This window comes from Cynocephalus volans, chromosome 14, assembly GCF_027409185.1.
Source record: "Cynocephalus volans isolate mCynVol1 chromosome 14, mCynVol1.pri, whole genome shotgun sequence".
Taxonomy (NCBI): domain Eukaryota; kingdom Metazoa; phylum Chordata; class Mammalia; order Dermoptera; family Cynocephalidae; genus Cynocephalus; species Cynocephalus volans.
In genome coordinates, this window is record NC_084473.1 from 82,593,199 (window position 1) to 82,608,647 (window position 15,449).

Sequence of the window (15,449 nt, forward strand, 5' to 3'; positions counted from 1 at the left end):
GGCTCAGTCACCTCTGCAGCCTCACCTCACCTTTGAACCCTCCTCTTCTAACCAGGCACACTAACATTTCTGGAGACTTTCACACTCCTCTTGTGTCTGGGCCCTGCTTCAGCCTCACAGGGAATCCCCTATGTCAAATGACGGAGAAAGAAAAACTTTGAGGCTGTTTGACAGATGACTCCACACGACCTGCTGGCACCAGCTCACAGTGGACCGCTATACAGGCTGGAGTGGCCCTGAAAGAAGGGGGGAGGAAAAGTCCCCTGCACGCAGAACTTTGAGTAGTGCACTTAGTCTGGAAGGAGAAATGCCCCAGAGTAATGTGTTTATACCGTCACCGGGTGTACTAAGTACATTTTCTTGTTTTCTGTATTATTGATGCTCTGCCATCTGGGACCTTGCTGATTGGAAGAAATGCCCCTCCCAGGGCTAGCCAGTTCTTAGAGATAGCCAAAGACTTGCCAGGAGCATGCCTTTCATATGCAAACTAACCAAGCCAGAGTCCATACTTCAAACTACCTCTTTTGACAGCTGAAAGGTACAGGGATTAAACCTCGGACCTTTGCATCATGCATTAACCAAACTACCTCTTTTACCGAGCTCTCACAGGTAGAGCCAATATTCCCCAGCCCCTCCTCACTCCAGGGCCAAGTACAGACAACAGAGACAGCCCCCACACCCTGGTGCCTGCTGGAATTATTCAAACTAATCAATCCTAAATCTTCTCACCCTGCCTTGCCTCACCTTTCACAGGGAAACTACGGTAAAGGGCTGTTTGTTGCCCATTTTCCTCCACTCTCCCTCTGCTGTCTGACCCTTGGGCTTCCCCATGTGGCCCTCTGTGCTGTGTCTCCCACTTCTAGGGAACCGTGACTATAAACTTTCTTCTTGATAGCCATTTCCATGTCTGTGTTTCTTACCATGCCTGAGTAAGGCAAATCCTGGGTGCATCTGAAAACACCAGCTAAGGGTTTGTCTGGATGGGGTACTTGGAAGGGGTGATGCTGAGAGATAGGTGTTGAAGTGGTCTGGGAATGATGTAAATGGGCCCCAACAAGGAAGATATCTGTGGCCAGTGCTCATGCTTGCCACAAGGTCCCATAGCAGAGGAGGCTCTCAATCATCAAGTGGATGTCATAAAAAAAAAAAAAAAAAGGTAGATCAAGAGGCTATGCATGTCAGCTAGCCTCTTTCCTCAGGCAAGATGGTGCATGTTCAGTGGACTCAGGTACCAACTATCCATGTGGAAGTGACACAGGTAGCACGAGGGCTCAGCAACATGCTCTCACCGAGGCTGACCCGGCCACCAGCACTGCTCAGAGACCAAGTTGCCAGCAGCAGTGATGAGCATCTCTACGATGGCCCCATATCTCAAGGCACCAGCCAGCCTCCTGGAAGAGAAGGCAGCATAGAGTCTTTTCTGGAATACTCATTTATTCTGCATATGGACTTGCTTTTCTCAGTTGCCACACAGCAAGCTGAGGACTCGGGCAGAAGCTTCCCTTGGCTGTTACTGCCATCCAGCCTTCTTGGATCCTCCCCAATTTCTGAGTATCTTTCTCCAGCTTTCTAGTTAATTGTATAAATTCCGATAAGTTCTTTTCTGTTTAAGTTTTCATCCAAAAACTTTGACTAGGGCAGTAAGTTTGGAAAGTCATAGAAGCTACGAATGTTGAGACCAATGTTTCTCAAATTGGGGATCCTGTTAAAAATGCCGATTTTTATTTGGAAGGTCTGGGTAGGGCCTGAGACTCTCCATTTGTAAAAAGCTCCCGGGTGTTGTTGATAATGCTGGTACACAGACCACACCTTAGGTACCCAAGATCTAGAGCACCAAGAACGTGTAGAGAAGTGGCTGGAAAGTAGGCAGGAGCAAGCTCAAGAGGGAGTTTGGACTTGATCTTACAGGTGATAAGCAGCCAATAAAGAATCCAGGGTGTGTGTGTGAAATAAATAGATTCCTACTTTTAAAAGGCTTCTGGGCATTCTGTGCACAACAGAGTGGGAAATGAGGCACAGGAGGCAGAGGAACCAGTTAGGAGGTGTGCCCGGCAGAATAATGGCTTTCCAAAGATAATCCCTATTTGGTAAATAGGACTTTGCAGAGTTATTAAGTTCAGAACCTTCAAATGGGAAGATCATCCTGGATTATCCAGGTGGGCTCAGTGAAATCTTTTTTTGTTTGTTTGTTTGTTTGTCTTTTTTGTGACCGGCACTCAGCCAGTGAGTGCACCGGTCATTCCCATATAGGATCCGAACCCGCGGCGGGAGCGTCGCCGCGCTCCCAGCGCTGCACTCTCCCGAGTGCGCCACGGGCTCGGCCCTCAGTGAAATCTTATGAATCCTTAAAAGTGCAGAACCTGTCCCAGCGGGGTCAGAGTGATGACACGTTGTACTTCTGAAGGAGGAGGAAGGGTCCCAGGCCAAGGAACGCAGGCAGCCTCTAGGAGCTGGAAAAGGTGAGGAAACAGAATCGCCCCTAGAGCCTTCCAAGGGAATGCAGCCCTGCTTGACTTCGGCCCAGCGAAACCCATTGTACTTCTGCCCTCTAGAACTGTACAATAATACGTTTGTGTTGTTCCAATCCACTAAATTCATGCTAGTTTGTTAGTGACAATAAAAACTATCTGTTGGGAAAATATAGGAAAATGGTCAGGGCCTCTCAGATGTTCAGAATCTTGCCGAGTATTTGACGTAAATATCCACGTGTGCCCAGATGTTCCTTGGCTATTGACTAATGTAATTTCATATGTGAACCCAGGAGTCCTGGGTTATGGACTTAAGTATAAAGGACGAATGGCTCTGATCCATGGGGCCCCCCACCCCCGGGGAGGCAGGGGGGCCCTGGGGAGGCAGATACTGCTGCTGGTGGCTGTTGCTGCCAGGGCCCTCGGGACCCTCCTGGAGGCCACCACTGCTACTGCTAGAGGCTGCTGTAAGCTGTTCCTACTGCTGAGGACTGAGCTCGTGTCATCTGCCAATGGCTCCCGGGATCTTTCCCAGTTACCTACCGTGGACCTGCGTGTGAGGGGTCTGGGACAACTGGCGTAGTCTTGTAACTTTACACATCACAGGAGGCTAATGCAACATTCTAGGGAAAACGATGAGAACCTGATTTAAGGGAGGGACAGCTGAGAAGGAAGAGAGACCTGGTTTGAAAGATTATTAAGAGAATAGACAAGTAACCCCTGGGGAGTGCGTATGAAGTTGGGTGGTGAGGGGGAAGCAGGAGTCAGAGGAAACTCTTAGGTTTGTCTCTTGGACAAATGGGCCTATTAGTCAAAAGGACGGTGTCAGGTTAGGGCCGTGGCTATGCTAACTGTCTGGTTAGGCAATGTTGGAATCCTGCCAACATAGCCAGTTGTATTGTTAAAGCAATTCATAACTAAAGCCAAGATGTTTCATCGTTTGAGTTAGCCTAAGTTTTCTATTTGTATTGTCCAGGTTAGGTGTTATGGCCCACAGACCCTTCAAACCTGTTATACAGACTGGGTCACAGACCCCTCACACACCAGGCTGGATCACCAGACCCCTCACATGCAGTTCCACACTAGGTAATTAGGAAAGTATCCCAGGAGCCACTGGCAGATGACACGAGCTCAGTTCTCAGCAGCAGCAGCAGCAGCGGTGGCGACCGCCTCCTGGCGGGTCCCGGGGGCTCTGGCAGCAACAGCCTCCAACAGCAGTAGCAGCCTCCTCATCCCCCTGGGCCAGGGCAGGGGGGCATGGCTCAGAGCCCTTCTCCTTTATACTTAAGTCCGATGACCCAGGACACCTGGGTGTCTATACGCAATTACATTGGACAACCAAAGAACACCTGGGTGCACGTGCATGTTTACATCAAATGCGTGGCAAGATTCTGAACATCTGAGGGAGCCCTGACCATTTTCCTATATTTTCCCTACAGATGGCAAGAAGAAAACAGGAGTGTGGGAGAATGTGTGAGAGAGTGAGGGGGAGTGGGTGAGACTGCGTGAGTGCAGAGAAAGGAGGCAGCCTCCCCTAACACCACTCAGCTCTTTTCTTCCGCTTCCATTTTTACCAAGAAACCTCTTCTCATCTTCACTCTCGAGCTTCCCCTCCTGGGAAAGCATGCCCTCGTGCTCAGCCAACACAGACAGCTGCTCTGCCTGTCAGTTACAGTTCTCACGCTAAATTAACTCACTGCCATTCGACTCACAAACCAGGCTCCTGTGTGTTTAGTCAGAGCAAAACCATTTACCAGGGTTTGATATCTCCCAGATGAGCTGACAGAATCGAGTTTGTGCCCCTGCAAAGCCAGGCATCACACCTCGAACTGCGGTGACCCCAGGAAGGCCTCCTTCCCTGGCACAGTTTCCCTGTGTCATAGGCGGGGAGGGGTTGGGGAAGGGAGGGCTGGAAGAGGCTGCCTGATGCTGTGCTCTGCACCAAGTCAATTGAGAACCAGGAGGTTCTGTGCTTGCAACTTAGCAGCTACTTACAGTGTGCACTCTGAGACTCCCTCACATACACCAGGGACCTGGTCTCCAGAGGAGAAATTGTCTCCTCCTCACCCCCCATCCCCTGTTTAGAAGCAGCAAAACCCAAGCCACGGCAAGTAGTTCTTGGAAACACGGAGAGTAGGGGGTGAGTTCTGGTTGCAATTGATCTGGAGGTGCCAGTTTCATCATAAAGACTTCCTGGGAAATCTGAGAAAGAAAATGGCTTTCCAAGTCCACTTTGAATTATTTCTTTACCTGTGCCAAACTTGCCAACTGGTATCTTTTGGGTAAAAGAGGGAGAGGGACTTTTGTTACCCCACCCCACTGTTCCGATGAGGACACTGAGGTGCTTAGAAGGTTAAGCTACATGGCCAGCATTGCATCAATCGAATGTCAGAGGCAGGGCTTAACCTCTCTTGATGCCAAAATCCACACAGTTTGCACTTTAACCTGAATTTGTGTCCTACATGGGAAGGGACACCCTTCCCTCACCACCCACCCCAGCCAGTCTTTGTCAATGGGGGCTGGTCTAACGTTCTCCTGCCTGAAGCTGCCCAGCATGCCCAGGGCTGGTAACTGGGGCACCCAAATCGTCCAACAGTAATTAATACAATCCTCCAACCAGTAAGTCCTCCTGACCTCCTTCCTACATGCTCAGCCCTCTGAGAGGTGCTGCGGGAAACAGATAGAGGATGATGAACAGCCCCTGCCCTCAAAAAGCTTATATAGCAACTGGGCTTAAATGGTGGGGCACTGGAATCAGTGACCTGGAATGGGGCCAGGGTAGGACAGCCATGAATAAACCCAGGTCTGCTGCACTGTACAGCCCATTTCCCCTCGCTGTACCTCTCTACTTTCCTTACTTCAAGACTCGAGGTCTAGACAGAGGGCAATTCTAAAGAGGGGAGAGGACTCCTGGGCCACACCAGTCCAATCTCATAAGAGGGGCGATGAAGGAATTCCTTCACCCTGCCACCAGCGCCCACACCAAGAGGGCACCCACCTTCTCCCACCACTTCACGCCCAGCTGCCCCCACCATCCCATCAGCCACCCCCTCCAAAACAAAAAGCACTACTTACATATTCTTTAATGTCCTTTGATTTTACAGCCTTGTAGGAATAATACGCAGGGTAAAGGGTGCCAAATATAAGCCTGGAGGGAAGAGAGAAAAATGATGTGATTTTCATTCATCCTATTTAATGCAAAATGTCTGTCTTTGATGCCAGGAGCACTTTTCCAAGCTACTGCAAATGCTGCTGTGGGGCTTGACTTATTTTTACAAATGCCCTGAAGGTTTTCTGCTCTGGCTGGGGCCTGCTGGGAACCTCTATCTCCTTTTACTGCCCCCATACACTCACCTTCCTTCAATCTGTGGTTTGGCAACACGGAAGGATGGTTTGGGGTGATGGAAGCCAAAAAATGGGGGGAGGGCTAGCTGAGCAGCCAAGACCCCTGAAATTAAAGCCGACTTTCCCCTCCTGCTGCTAATCCCCACCTGATGCTCTATAACTCCCTCTCACACCTTGGCTTCCTCCATCAAAACCTTTTCCCTCAAAGTTCCTTCAAATTTCACTCCCCTCAGACTTAACCTCAGCCTCCTGCATCCAGATTAAGCTTCTCACATAGTAAATCCAATCAAGCCAACCCCTCTTCCCGACACACACATCCCCAAAGTCCATTAACTTGCTCTCATGGCTCTTAAGATGAAGGAGCAAAAATGTCACCACCAGCGTGACTGTTCGGGCATTGGCTCTCACTGATCTATGCCCAGGGCTCTCAGCCCTGCCTCTAAGGACCTGCACAGCATAGCTCCACCTGCCCTCATTCCCTCCACCTTGCCTCCGCCAGTGCTGTTCTCTCCTTCGGGAATCATCCCTCCCCTTCTTTGTCTGGTTACGTCTGTTCATCCATCGGATCCCAGCTCCAATGTGCGTTCTTCACAGAAGCCTTCCCTGACCTCTCTAGCCAGGTCAAATCCCCCCACTACACTCTTGCAGCACAATGTACCTATTATCAGGGTGTTCTTTTATTTGTGTGATGCTTTGACTGACAGTCATCTCCCCGGTGGACCGTAAGTAACTTGAGGGCAGAGAACTGTTTTGCTCAGTCAGTATTGTGTTCTCAGCACCTACCACATAGTAGGCCATCAACAGACATTTTTAAATGAATGAATAGAATGTCAGAGCTGTAAGCGTTTAATCCTTTTACCTAACAGATGAGGTCACCCCCAAGTGTCAACGCAGGTACAAGCTGATTAGGTGCAGGAGCCGCCTTGGCCCAGGCCCCACAGGAGCCAGTATCTCCTGTGACAACCCCACATACGGAGCTTCCAGGGTCCCCGCAAGGAGCCTGCTTGGTTACAAAAGACACCACATTGAGGAAGCCTATAGCCATGGCTCACTGGGTTATGCAGAGGTCGGTACAGAGAACTCCCAGTCCAGATGCAATTTACCAAGCAGGGGTCAACTTTACCACAAGCACTGTTGCCAGGGAACACCCTAACATTCCACATTCATCAGGTTTCCAGGGAAAAGCAAAGTTAATGGAACCTAGTCAGTTTCTGACACTGAAGAGGAGAGGGCTGTGTTAACTCCACTCATATAGGCCTTATCCCACTCAGGCTGCCTTGGTCAAGGGAAGCCCTTTCATAGATAGGACATCAATGCACGCAGCAGTTAGTCACTTGGTTGCCTAAGGTCCTGTGACTACGAAGGGGTAAAGCAGGGGCTGGAATCCAGACAGGCTGGCCTCCCCCTAACCTGGCTTCTTGCCACCACTGTCCACTGCCTTGGAGACCAAGGCCACCGTATGGGAAGGCAGAAGTTATCTGTGTGAGGAGCAACATAATCCAGCAAATGGGATAAAAAATAGGTCTGGGGTGGGAGGGGGAACATTTATGAAAGAGAGTAGGCATCAGTGCCAAAGACACCAGACAGGCCAAGGGGTGCAGCCCGAGGAAGCTCAGTGGGTTTGATCACAGCTAGCTTGGTGAGGAAGGTCTTCCCAAATCCTGCACCCTGCCTCTGCCTGCCCCACTCCTAAGCATCCTCAGGTACCAGGGGAGTCTTTGTTCCTCATTGAGGCCTTTCCTGTCCTCGCCACACCCCTGAGGATTAGTTTCTCCATTGCCACAATCCTGTCCTTTTCCCTTTCTTAGCCCTTATCCATAAGACTTGGTCTATTCAGTGTCTGACTCTCCCCCAAGAATGTATATTCCACAAAGCCAGGGATGGTGTCTGTCTCCTTCATAACTGTACCCCCGTGCCTGGTGCAGTAGGAAGCACTCAGTAAGTATGTGTTCAATGCATGAAGTTTCTGAGTGCAAAGCCAAAGTTGGTACCGTCCAGAGGACGCTTGTGACCTTGGGATTGAGGTCTTGGTAGTGAGATGGATGCCAGACGGCTCCAGGCTGATTCAGCAAAGCCTCAGGCACAACACCCCAGACTCTGGGGAAATAAACATGCTACTGCTTGGGCACAGATGCCCTGGTTATCATCCATGTCTGCCTGGATGGTGTCCAGCCCCTGCCCCGAGGCAGCATGTGAGTGGTGGAAGAGACAGGTGGAAAGTGCATCTCCACCCAGCGGCCGAATGATTGGCTGCTCTGTGAACTCCAATGAGCCGTGACACCCTCTGAGTGGTCACAGAGCCAGGGAGCTTTGAGAGGTGCCTGGACAGGGAGGCCTGTGCTCAGTCTGCAGGACTCTTTTGCTGTGAACTGGCTGCCAGCATCCCCCTGCCTGGCCCCCAAGTGACAGCACAGGGTCCCACCACAGGCAAATTTGCTTTTCAGTTCCAAAAACTCAACAACATTTAGGATTTCACTGCCCAGGGAAGAGGGGAATGGGATTAAAATGGCCCATTTTTCTTAATTTATTTTGAAGAAAAGAAATAATGAAGCAGGCCCATACTGAAAGGGTTTGGTACTTAGGTCCGTTCAGACCAAGCTCCCCTGCAAGGTCTTTCTCCACCAGCCCCACTGGCCCTCCTTCCAGCCTCATGGCCCACCCCTCACTCAGTCTTGGGATCACAAAGCCAGCAGCTGTCCCCTGATCAGCCACGCTCACTCGCAATCTGTGACTTCCTGGCTATTCTTTCTTCTGCGTGAATCTTAGTGCATAATCTTCCCCCAACCCCACAACTTTTTTGTTTTTCCTTATCAATTCCCACTGATCTTTTAGACCCATCTCAAAAAGGCACTTCTTCTGTGAAGTTTTTGCTCTCTCTTCTCTCAGAATTTTCTTGACACTGTTTAAGTCTGTGGCAGCCCTTATGTAGTAGTACTAGTAATAAAACATTTAAAATATTCATATCAGTGAGTGCTCCCTAGTGCCAGGCACTGTCCTACAGGCTGTACACACTCTTTCAGTTAATCCTCATACCTGTACAGGATAAGAATTCTGACAACCCCACTTTACAGACTGGGACACTGAGGCTTGGCTGTATTACTCACTTGTCCAAGGAGACACAGCCAGGAGCAGAGCTGGGACACTGCCCAGGCAGCCTGATGACAGAGCCTGCCTTCTTTATTCTCCCAGGGCTGCCTGTGCTGGCTAAGTCTGTCTCCCCATCCAGACCATCCAGTCCTGGGTGACTAGTGGGGTCCCTAGTGCCTGGCACAGTTCCTGCCCAAGTGGGTGTTTGACAAACAGTGGGTGTCTGTTAAGTGAATAAATGATCAAGCAGTTGCAATCCCTCTCCCAGGAACTCAGCCCACCTGCTGGACTTGCATAACTCCCTACAAGGTCAGGAGGAAAGTGGTAAAATATTTAGGAGGGCTTGAAGCTCCTTTGGTGCTCAAGGTTGGCTCAAGCAGAGAGATGGTAGAAGGCTTGAGTGCTGTTCTCTATGGAAGAGTCCAGGCTCTGTGTTAACACACTCCTCCCGGTTATCTTCGAAGGGAGCTCGTATGCACCTCAGAGCTCTGCACCCACCCTCCCTTCTCCCCACCGTTATTATCTGTCACCCCAATTTACTGGCTCCATTTATCAGCTTGCTGTGTTTCTCCTATCCTGGCCCTTCACTCTTCCTCTTGCTCCAAGTTAGAGGCCTTCTTCCAGATTGCTCCCCCCACCTGCTCCACATTTGCAGCACCTCAAAGGGATCATCCATCAATCTCATGTGAACACCACAATCTCACGCAGTGGTTCCCAACAGGGGCGATTGAGCTTCCCAAAGACATCTGGGCAATATCTGGAGACATTTTAGTTGTCACAACTAAGAGGGAGCTACTGGCATCTAGTGGGTAGAGGCCAGGAGTGCTGCTGAACATCCTACAACATGCAAGATAGTACTTTACAACAAAGAATGACCCAGTCCAAAATGTCAATAGTGTTGAGGCAGAGGAACCCTGGCCTAATGTACTGTTTCCCAGTCTTTGGGTCAAAGACTCTTCACCCAATCACAAAGGGAAATCTGCCTCAAGTGTTTAAAACAATGCCCAGTGTTCCAGGAAAAACAGCAAATGCTCAGATAGAAGGGGGATGGCCCCAAATGGTAAAAGCCACACACCTACTCCAGTGGCCAATGTCAAGAAAAACACAACTCTAAGGCTTCTTACCAACTTCTTGGAGCTCTGGCCAAGGGAAGAGAGATAGTGCCCATGCAAATGAACTGTAAATGTGACTCCAGTTACTGCTGCTGAGGAAGACTACTTATCGTCCTCTGGAATCTGCAGGGACACCATCAGTGGCCGAGGGCTCAGCTACAGGCTGTGGCACCGTGGTGGCTAACCGTGGCCACGTCTTCTGCAAACCATGAAATAAACCAGTACTTTCCCCAGTCTTCTCAGGCATCCTACAGTTGGATTGACATTTCCTAACCCTAAGTTATACTGAAAATTTAAAAAATCAATGCTAGCAGTATGTTTTCTAAAATTAATTCTTAAATGTAAAAGAATTACAAGCTAATTATAAAGGTTGTTCACACTATTATAAAACAAATTGCACTGAAGAAACAGTATACCACACAAGGGCTTCTAGAATGCTGTATTTCTTGACCTGGGTGGTAATTACAGAGTTTTGCTTTATAAACACAAATGTATATTAAATTGTACACATATGTTCTCGGAAGTTTTCTGTTTGTATATGTTTTACTTTTTAAAAATGGTGTGCCATATCCAGGAAAATGAATTTGCACAGAAGATCTTCCAATTCATGAAGGCATCTGTTTCATCTGAGCATTAAAAAGTATTAAAATTTATATTGATTATATATATTTTTTTGTTCTTATGCAATGAAATATATCATTTCTTTTTCTAAAAGCTTATAGATCAATTTTTATTACTTCTTATGAGAATTAATCTCTAAGACTGTTTTTATCATCTACTCTAACAGAAAAATTCCCCTTGGTTGTGAGCTCCTTTTGGTGTTCCAATAAATATGCTATAATTTTTAATTTGAAAAAAACTTTAAAACATGAGAGATATTTGAAGTCCTCTATATACTCTTCCATGAAACAATCCCTCCCCCCTCTCCAAAAGTCACCACTATCCTGAATTGGGTCTTTATCATTCTCACCATGTTTTGATTACCTACATGAGCCAGGCATAAATAGAAAAAAATATTGTTTATCCCTGTTTAAACATCATACAAATGGATTCACACTACATGTATTACACTGGGAGATATGTTTTTAAATTCAACTTTATGTTTTGAAGTTTGATCCATGTTGATACTTGTCTCTCTATATCATTTTTAACTACTGTGTACCACTTTACTATATGAATATGAGCAGTCTTCAAAAAGTTCATGTAAAGATTCGTATTTTAATTCCATTTGCTCCACAAACTTTTGGAAGTACACTTGTATATCATGACTTTTTTTTGATGCATATTTAGTTTCTTTCCAATTTTTCCCTGTTGCAAATAGGGCTATGATGAACATTCTTGTACATATTTCTTTGTGCACATTTAAAAAAAATTTTTTGCAGTGGCCAGTACAGGCTTGCATTCATTTGAGACCTTCTCTGTGGTATATACATAGTATGGAACTTCTGGGTCATAAGGTACAGCATCTTCCACCAAATAACACAAAACCACTTGCCAGAGTGGTTGTACCAATTTATAGTCCATGCAAGAGTAAAAGAATTCTAATGCTTCCCATTCTTGCCAAACAAGTCAGATTTTTTAATTTTTGCCATTCTGATGGGTGTGAAATTGTATCCCATGTTTGTTTTAATTTGTATTTCCTCAATTACAACTGAAGTTAAGCAACATTTTATGCCTACTGGCCATCTGGGCTGCTTAACTGGCCTGCTTGTATCCCTTCATGAAGTTGTTTATCTTTTTTTAGTGATTTTTAGGAATTCTTTGTGAATTCTGGTTATAAATCCTTTCTTGGACATATGCATTGCAAATGTCTCTCCCAGATATAAGCTCTTTTAACTTGGTTTGTGGTGTCTTTTGTTGTAGAGAAGTTTTAAATTTTATATGGACAAATATATCGATCTTTTATAGTTTATTGTATCTTGTTGAGGAAATCCTGGTCACATATATTTTCTTACAAAAGTTTTTAACTTTTGCTTTTTCACTATTAGGTTTTAATTCATCTGGAATTCATCTTTATGTATGATGTGAAATTTTATTCTTTTCTGTATGGATCCCAATTGTCCCAGTAACCTTTACTGGATCCTTTCCCACTGATTTGCAGTGCTACCCCTCTAATATACAAAGTTTTCCAACCTGTATAGCTATTATTTTCAGCTATTCTATTCCACTGATCTACTGTCTAGCCACACACATATACCCATAGTATCTTAATAACCATAATATTAATAACCATAGTTCTAATATCCTTAAAACTGTCTTGTATATTCTTGGCCCTTTGCTTTTCTATATTAATTTTGAGATAGCTTGTCAAGTTCCACGAAAAACCTTGATTAGAATTTCACTGAATTCACAAAATTTACCTGGGAAAAACCACGATCTTTATGATACCATATTTTCTCTTCATGAACATGGTCACTTCTACTTCTTGATGTCTTCTTTAAAGTCTTTTCATGATATATTGTAAATTTCTTCATAAAGATCTTGCACATGTTTTGTCTTATTCTTTGGCACTTCAGCTTTTTTTTTTTGGTGGTGGTATTGTGAATTTTTTAAATTAGATTTTCTATTGGTTATTAATAGTGTACAGGAATGCTATTGATTTTCCATGCTTATCTCAGAATCACCAATCTTGCTGCAATCAGAGGGATCTGGAGGCTCAAATGCATTACAGTAAAGAAAAGAAGCAAACTGAAAGGCAGCATGTGATATGACTCCATTTATGTGCTATTTTGAAAAAGGGAAATTTATAGGGACAAAAACCAGAGCAGTGGTTGCCAGGGCTAGAGGTGGGGGGAAGGGCTGACTACAGAGTGTGCAGGAATTTGGAGGTGTGACGGTGCTGCTCTGCATCTTGATTGTGGTGGTGGTTACACGACCGTATGCATTTGTCAAAACTCAATTAAAATCACACTCAAAACACTTGCACTAAAAAAGGGTGAATTTTACTATTCTCACCTCAATAAAACTGACCTAAAAAAAAACCAAAAGCATTTGAAGGAGTTCACACTCACCAGTGAGCTGTGAGTGTGTGTCTCCAAAAATGGATAAAGCTGAGCTGGGCATCAGCCTCCAAGCTATGAGGGGACCAGTACTATCCGGATGTCGGAGGGTCCATGTGTGGCAAAACAAGATTCATAAAAGCCATAATGCATCTCCAAGGCCCACTAACACTCCAGCCCCAAAAGAACCGTCTCAGATACGCCATGGGCCTGGGTTCCGAATGCACCTCAGAAAGCCTGACCTTTACCACACTGCTGCAGGGAACATCTCATTCACAATGGTTTTCCAGGAGCTTAAGTTGAGCGAAGAGTTGCTCAGGCTGGGCACACAGCTCAAGGTTCCCATGGCACTGCGAACTACCTGGGCTTTGGTTGCCATGGGTCCCAACCCTTGGCGTCTGCTTACCCACTGTGACCTCCTAATAGGCTAGTGGGAGAAAAGAAAACAGCAGAACTGGCCCACTGTGCATCTTGGCTCCCTAGAGATTATATTATTATGATTTAAAAGCTACTTTTTACTGAGCACTCACTATACATCAGAAACTGTGCAAACTTATCTACGAGCATTATCACTTTTCAACTTCATATGAGTCAGGTGTTATTGCTTTCCTCATAGTACAGGCAAAGAAACTGGGGTTTAGTGAAATTAAATACAGTAGTTCCCCTTATCCACAGGGAGTTCATTTCAAGAACCTCAGTGGACGCCTATACCACAGACAATACCAAACCCTATATGTATTATGATTGTTCCTATACATACATACCTATGATAAAGTTTAATTTATAAGTTAGGCACTGTAAAAGATTAACAACAATAACTAATAATAGAATAAAACAATTATAACAATATACTATAATAAAAGTTATGTGAATGTGGTCTCTCCCTCTCTCAAAATATCTCATTCTACTTCACTCTCCTATTTTCAGACTGTGATTGAACATGAGTAAGTGAAACCACAGAAAGTGAAACAGTAGATAAGGGGGGACTACTGTAATTGAGCTTCACAATTAGTCAGGGGAGGGATGAGGTCAGACGTGAACCCAGGTCTGTCTGACTCCACTTCCCATCACTTCACTGCTGTGATACACTGCCTTCCTGACTCCGTAGTGCTCAGAGCCTGCAGGTGATCCCTGAATGAATGAATGAATGAATGAATGGGGACTAGAAGAGCAGGAGGGAGAATGCTGCCTGTTTCCTTGCTGAACAGAATTCCACTCTGGCCCTGCATTATACATTTACTGACACCAGGTGACAGCACAATTACAGGGTTCCAAGCACAATAAACCATTCATGCAGACGAGGATCTCTGTCAGTCTGTGCTGATCTTGGCAGAACAGAAATGAACCACATTCTGCTTTCTCTCCTTGGCATGTGATTCTACTGGCCTCTCTGTAGAGTCATTCTTTTCCCAGCATGTTTCGGTCTCCTGCTCCTCTCTGTAGATTTGGGACAACTAACACATATACAACTCTTCCTGGGGTGACACCCCTCACACAATGTCATTCACTTATTTGCTCATCTGATCTGCACTGCACCCCTCTGAGATATCTAGGGTTACTTTCCCAATCCACAAATGAAGAAACCAAACCTCAGAGTGGTGTAGGGATCTGCCAGATCTCTTCCCCTATCCAACAAGATTCAACTCCAGGCCCCCGTCTACACGTCCATGATGATTCCCCAAACCACACTGCCTCTAGCACGGGAGGGGAGGGGTGTTATTGCTTATTTACAGCTTTGTATAATGTGTGCTGCAAAAATCCCCATTTACATGGGATTACAGAAATGTTCTCAAACCCAACTTAGAAAAGCACAAAACAGAAAAGTTTGACTCAAGCAGGAACAAATATTCTGTAAAATTTCAATTTATGCTATTAACCCTACAATCCAATTCACTCAGATCCTGCTCAAATGTCAATCTGAATCTCTTTTTGTTTTTAAGTCTAACCTGTAGAAGTTTCTAAAGAAACCCTGCTTTATTGTGTGTGGTAGAAAGAGGATGGGCTTTGACGTCAGACCTGAGTTTGAATCCTGCTCCGTCACTGACTAGCTGTGGGGGACGGCAGGCATGTTCCTAACTACTCTGGACTGGTTTCCTGGAGGGCAGAAACCAAGAACACCTACTTTCATCAGCCACTATGCAGATTGAATGAGGAGACTATAGGTAAAGATTTAACATCTCAGACATACCATAGATGAATAACAGATGTTCGTTCCTTTCTCTTCCCTTCCACAGGAATACTAACATCAAATGCCAGTTCTTTCAACCACAAAACATTTCTCATTCAATCATTAAATATTTGTTGAGCACCTACTGGGTGCCCTGGGTTCTCCGGTAGGGAAGGCAGCCAGCAAATGTAATTATACAAATAACTGTTTCATAACAACCCCTGTGATGAGTCCCACTGAGTCTGTTCTAGAGAAGAAAACAGATGTGTTT

The 15,449-nt window shown here is 45.9% G+C and overlaps 1 protein-coding gene across 3 annotated transcripts in view; it reads right to left on the reverse strand.

The window, feature by feature from the left end:
* The window catches only part of REEP1 (receptor accessory protein 1), a 115,535-nt gene that overhangs the window by 56,786 nt on the left and 43,300 nt on the right, over nucleotides 1-15,449 (reverse strand). For all 3 annotated transcript variants that reach the window (XM_063078322.1, XM_063078320.1, XM_063078321.1), the window contains exon 2: nucleotides 5,544-5,616. In XM_063078322.1, coding sequence (XP_062934392.1) covers nucleotides 5,544-5,616 — 73 coding nt within the window. The remainder of the gene's footprint in view (nucleotides 1-5,543; nucleotides 5,617-15,449) is intronic.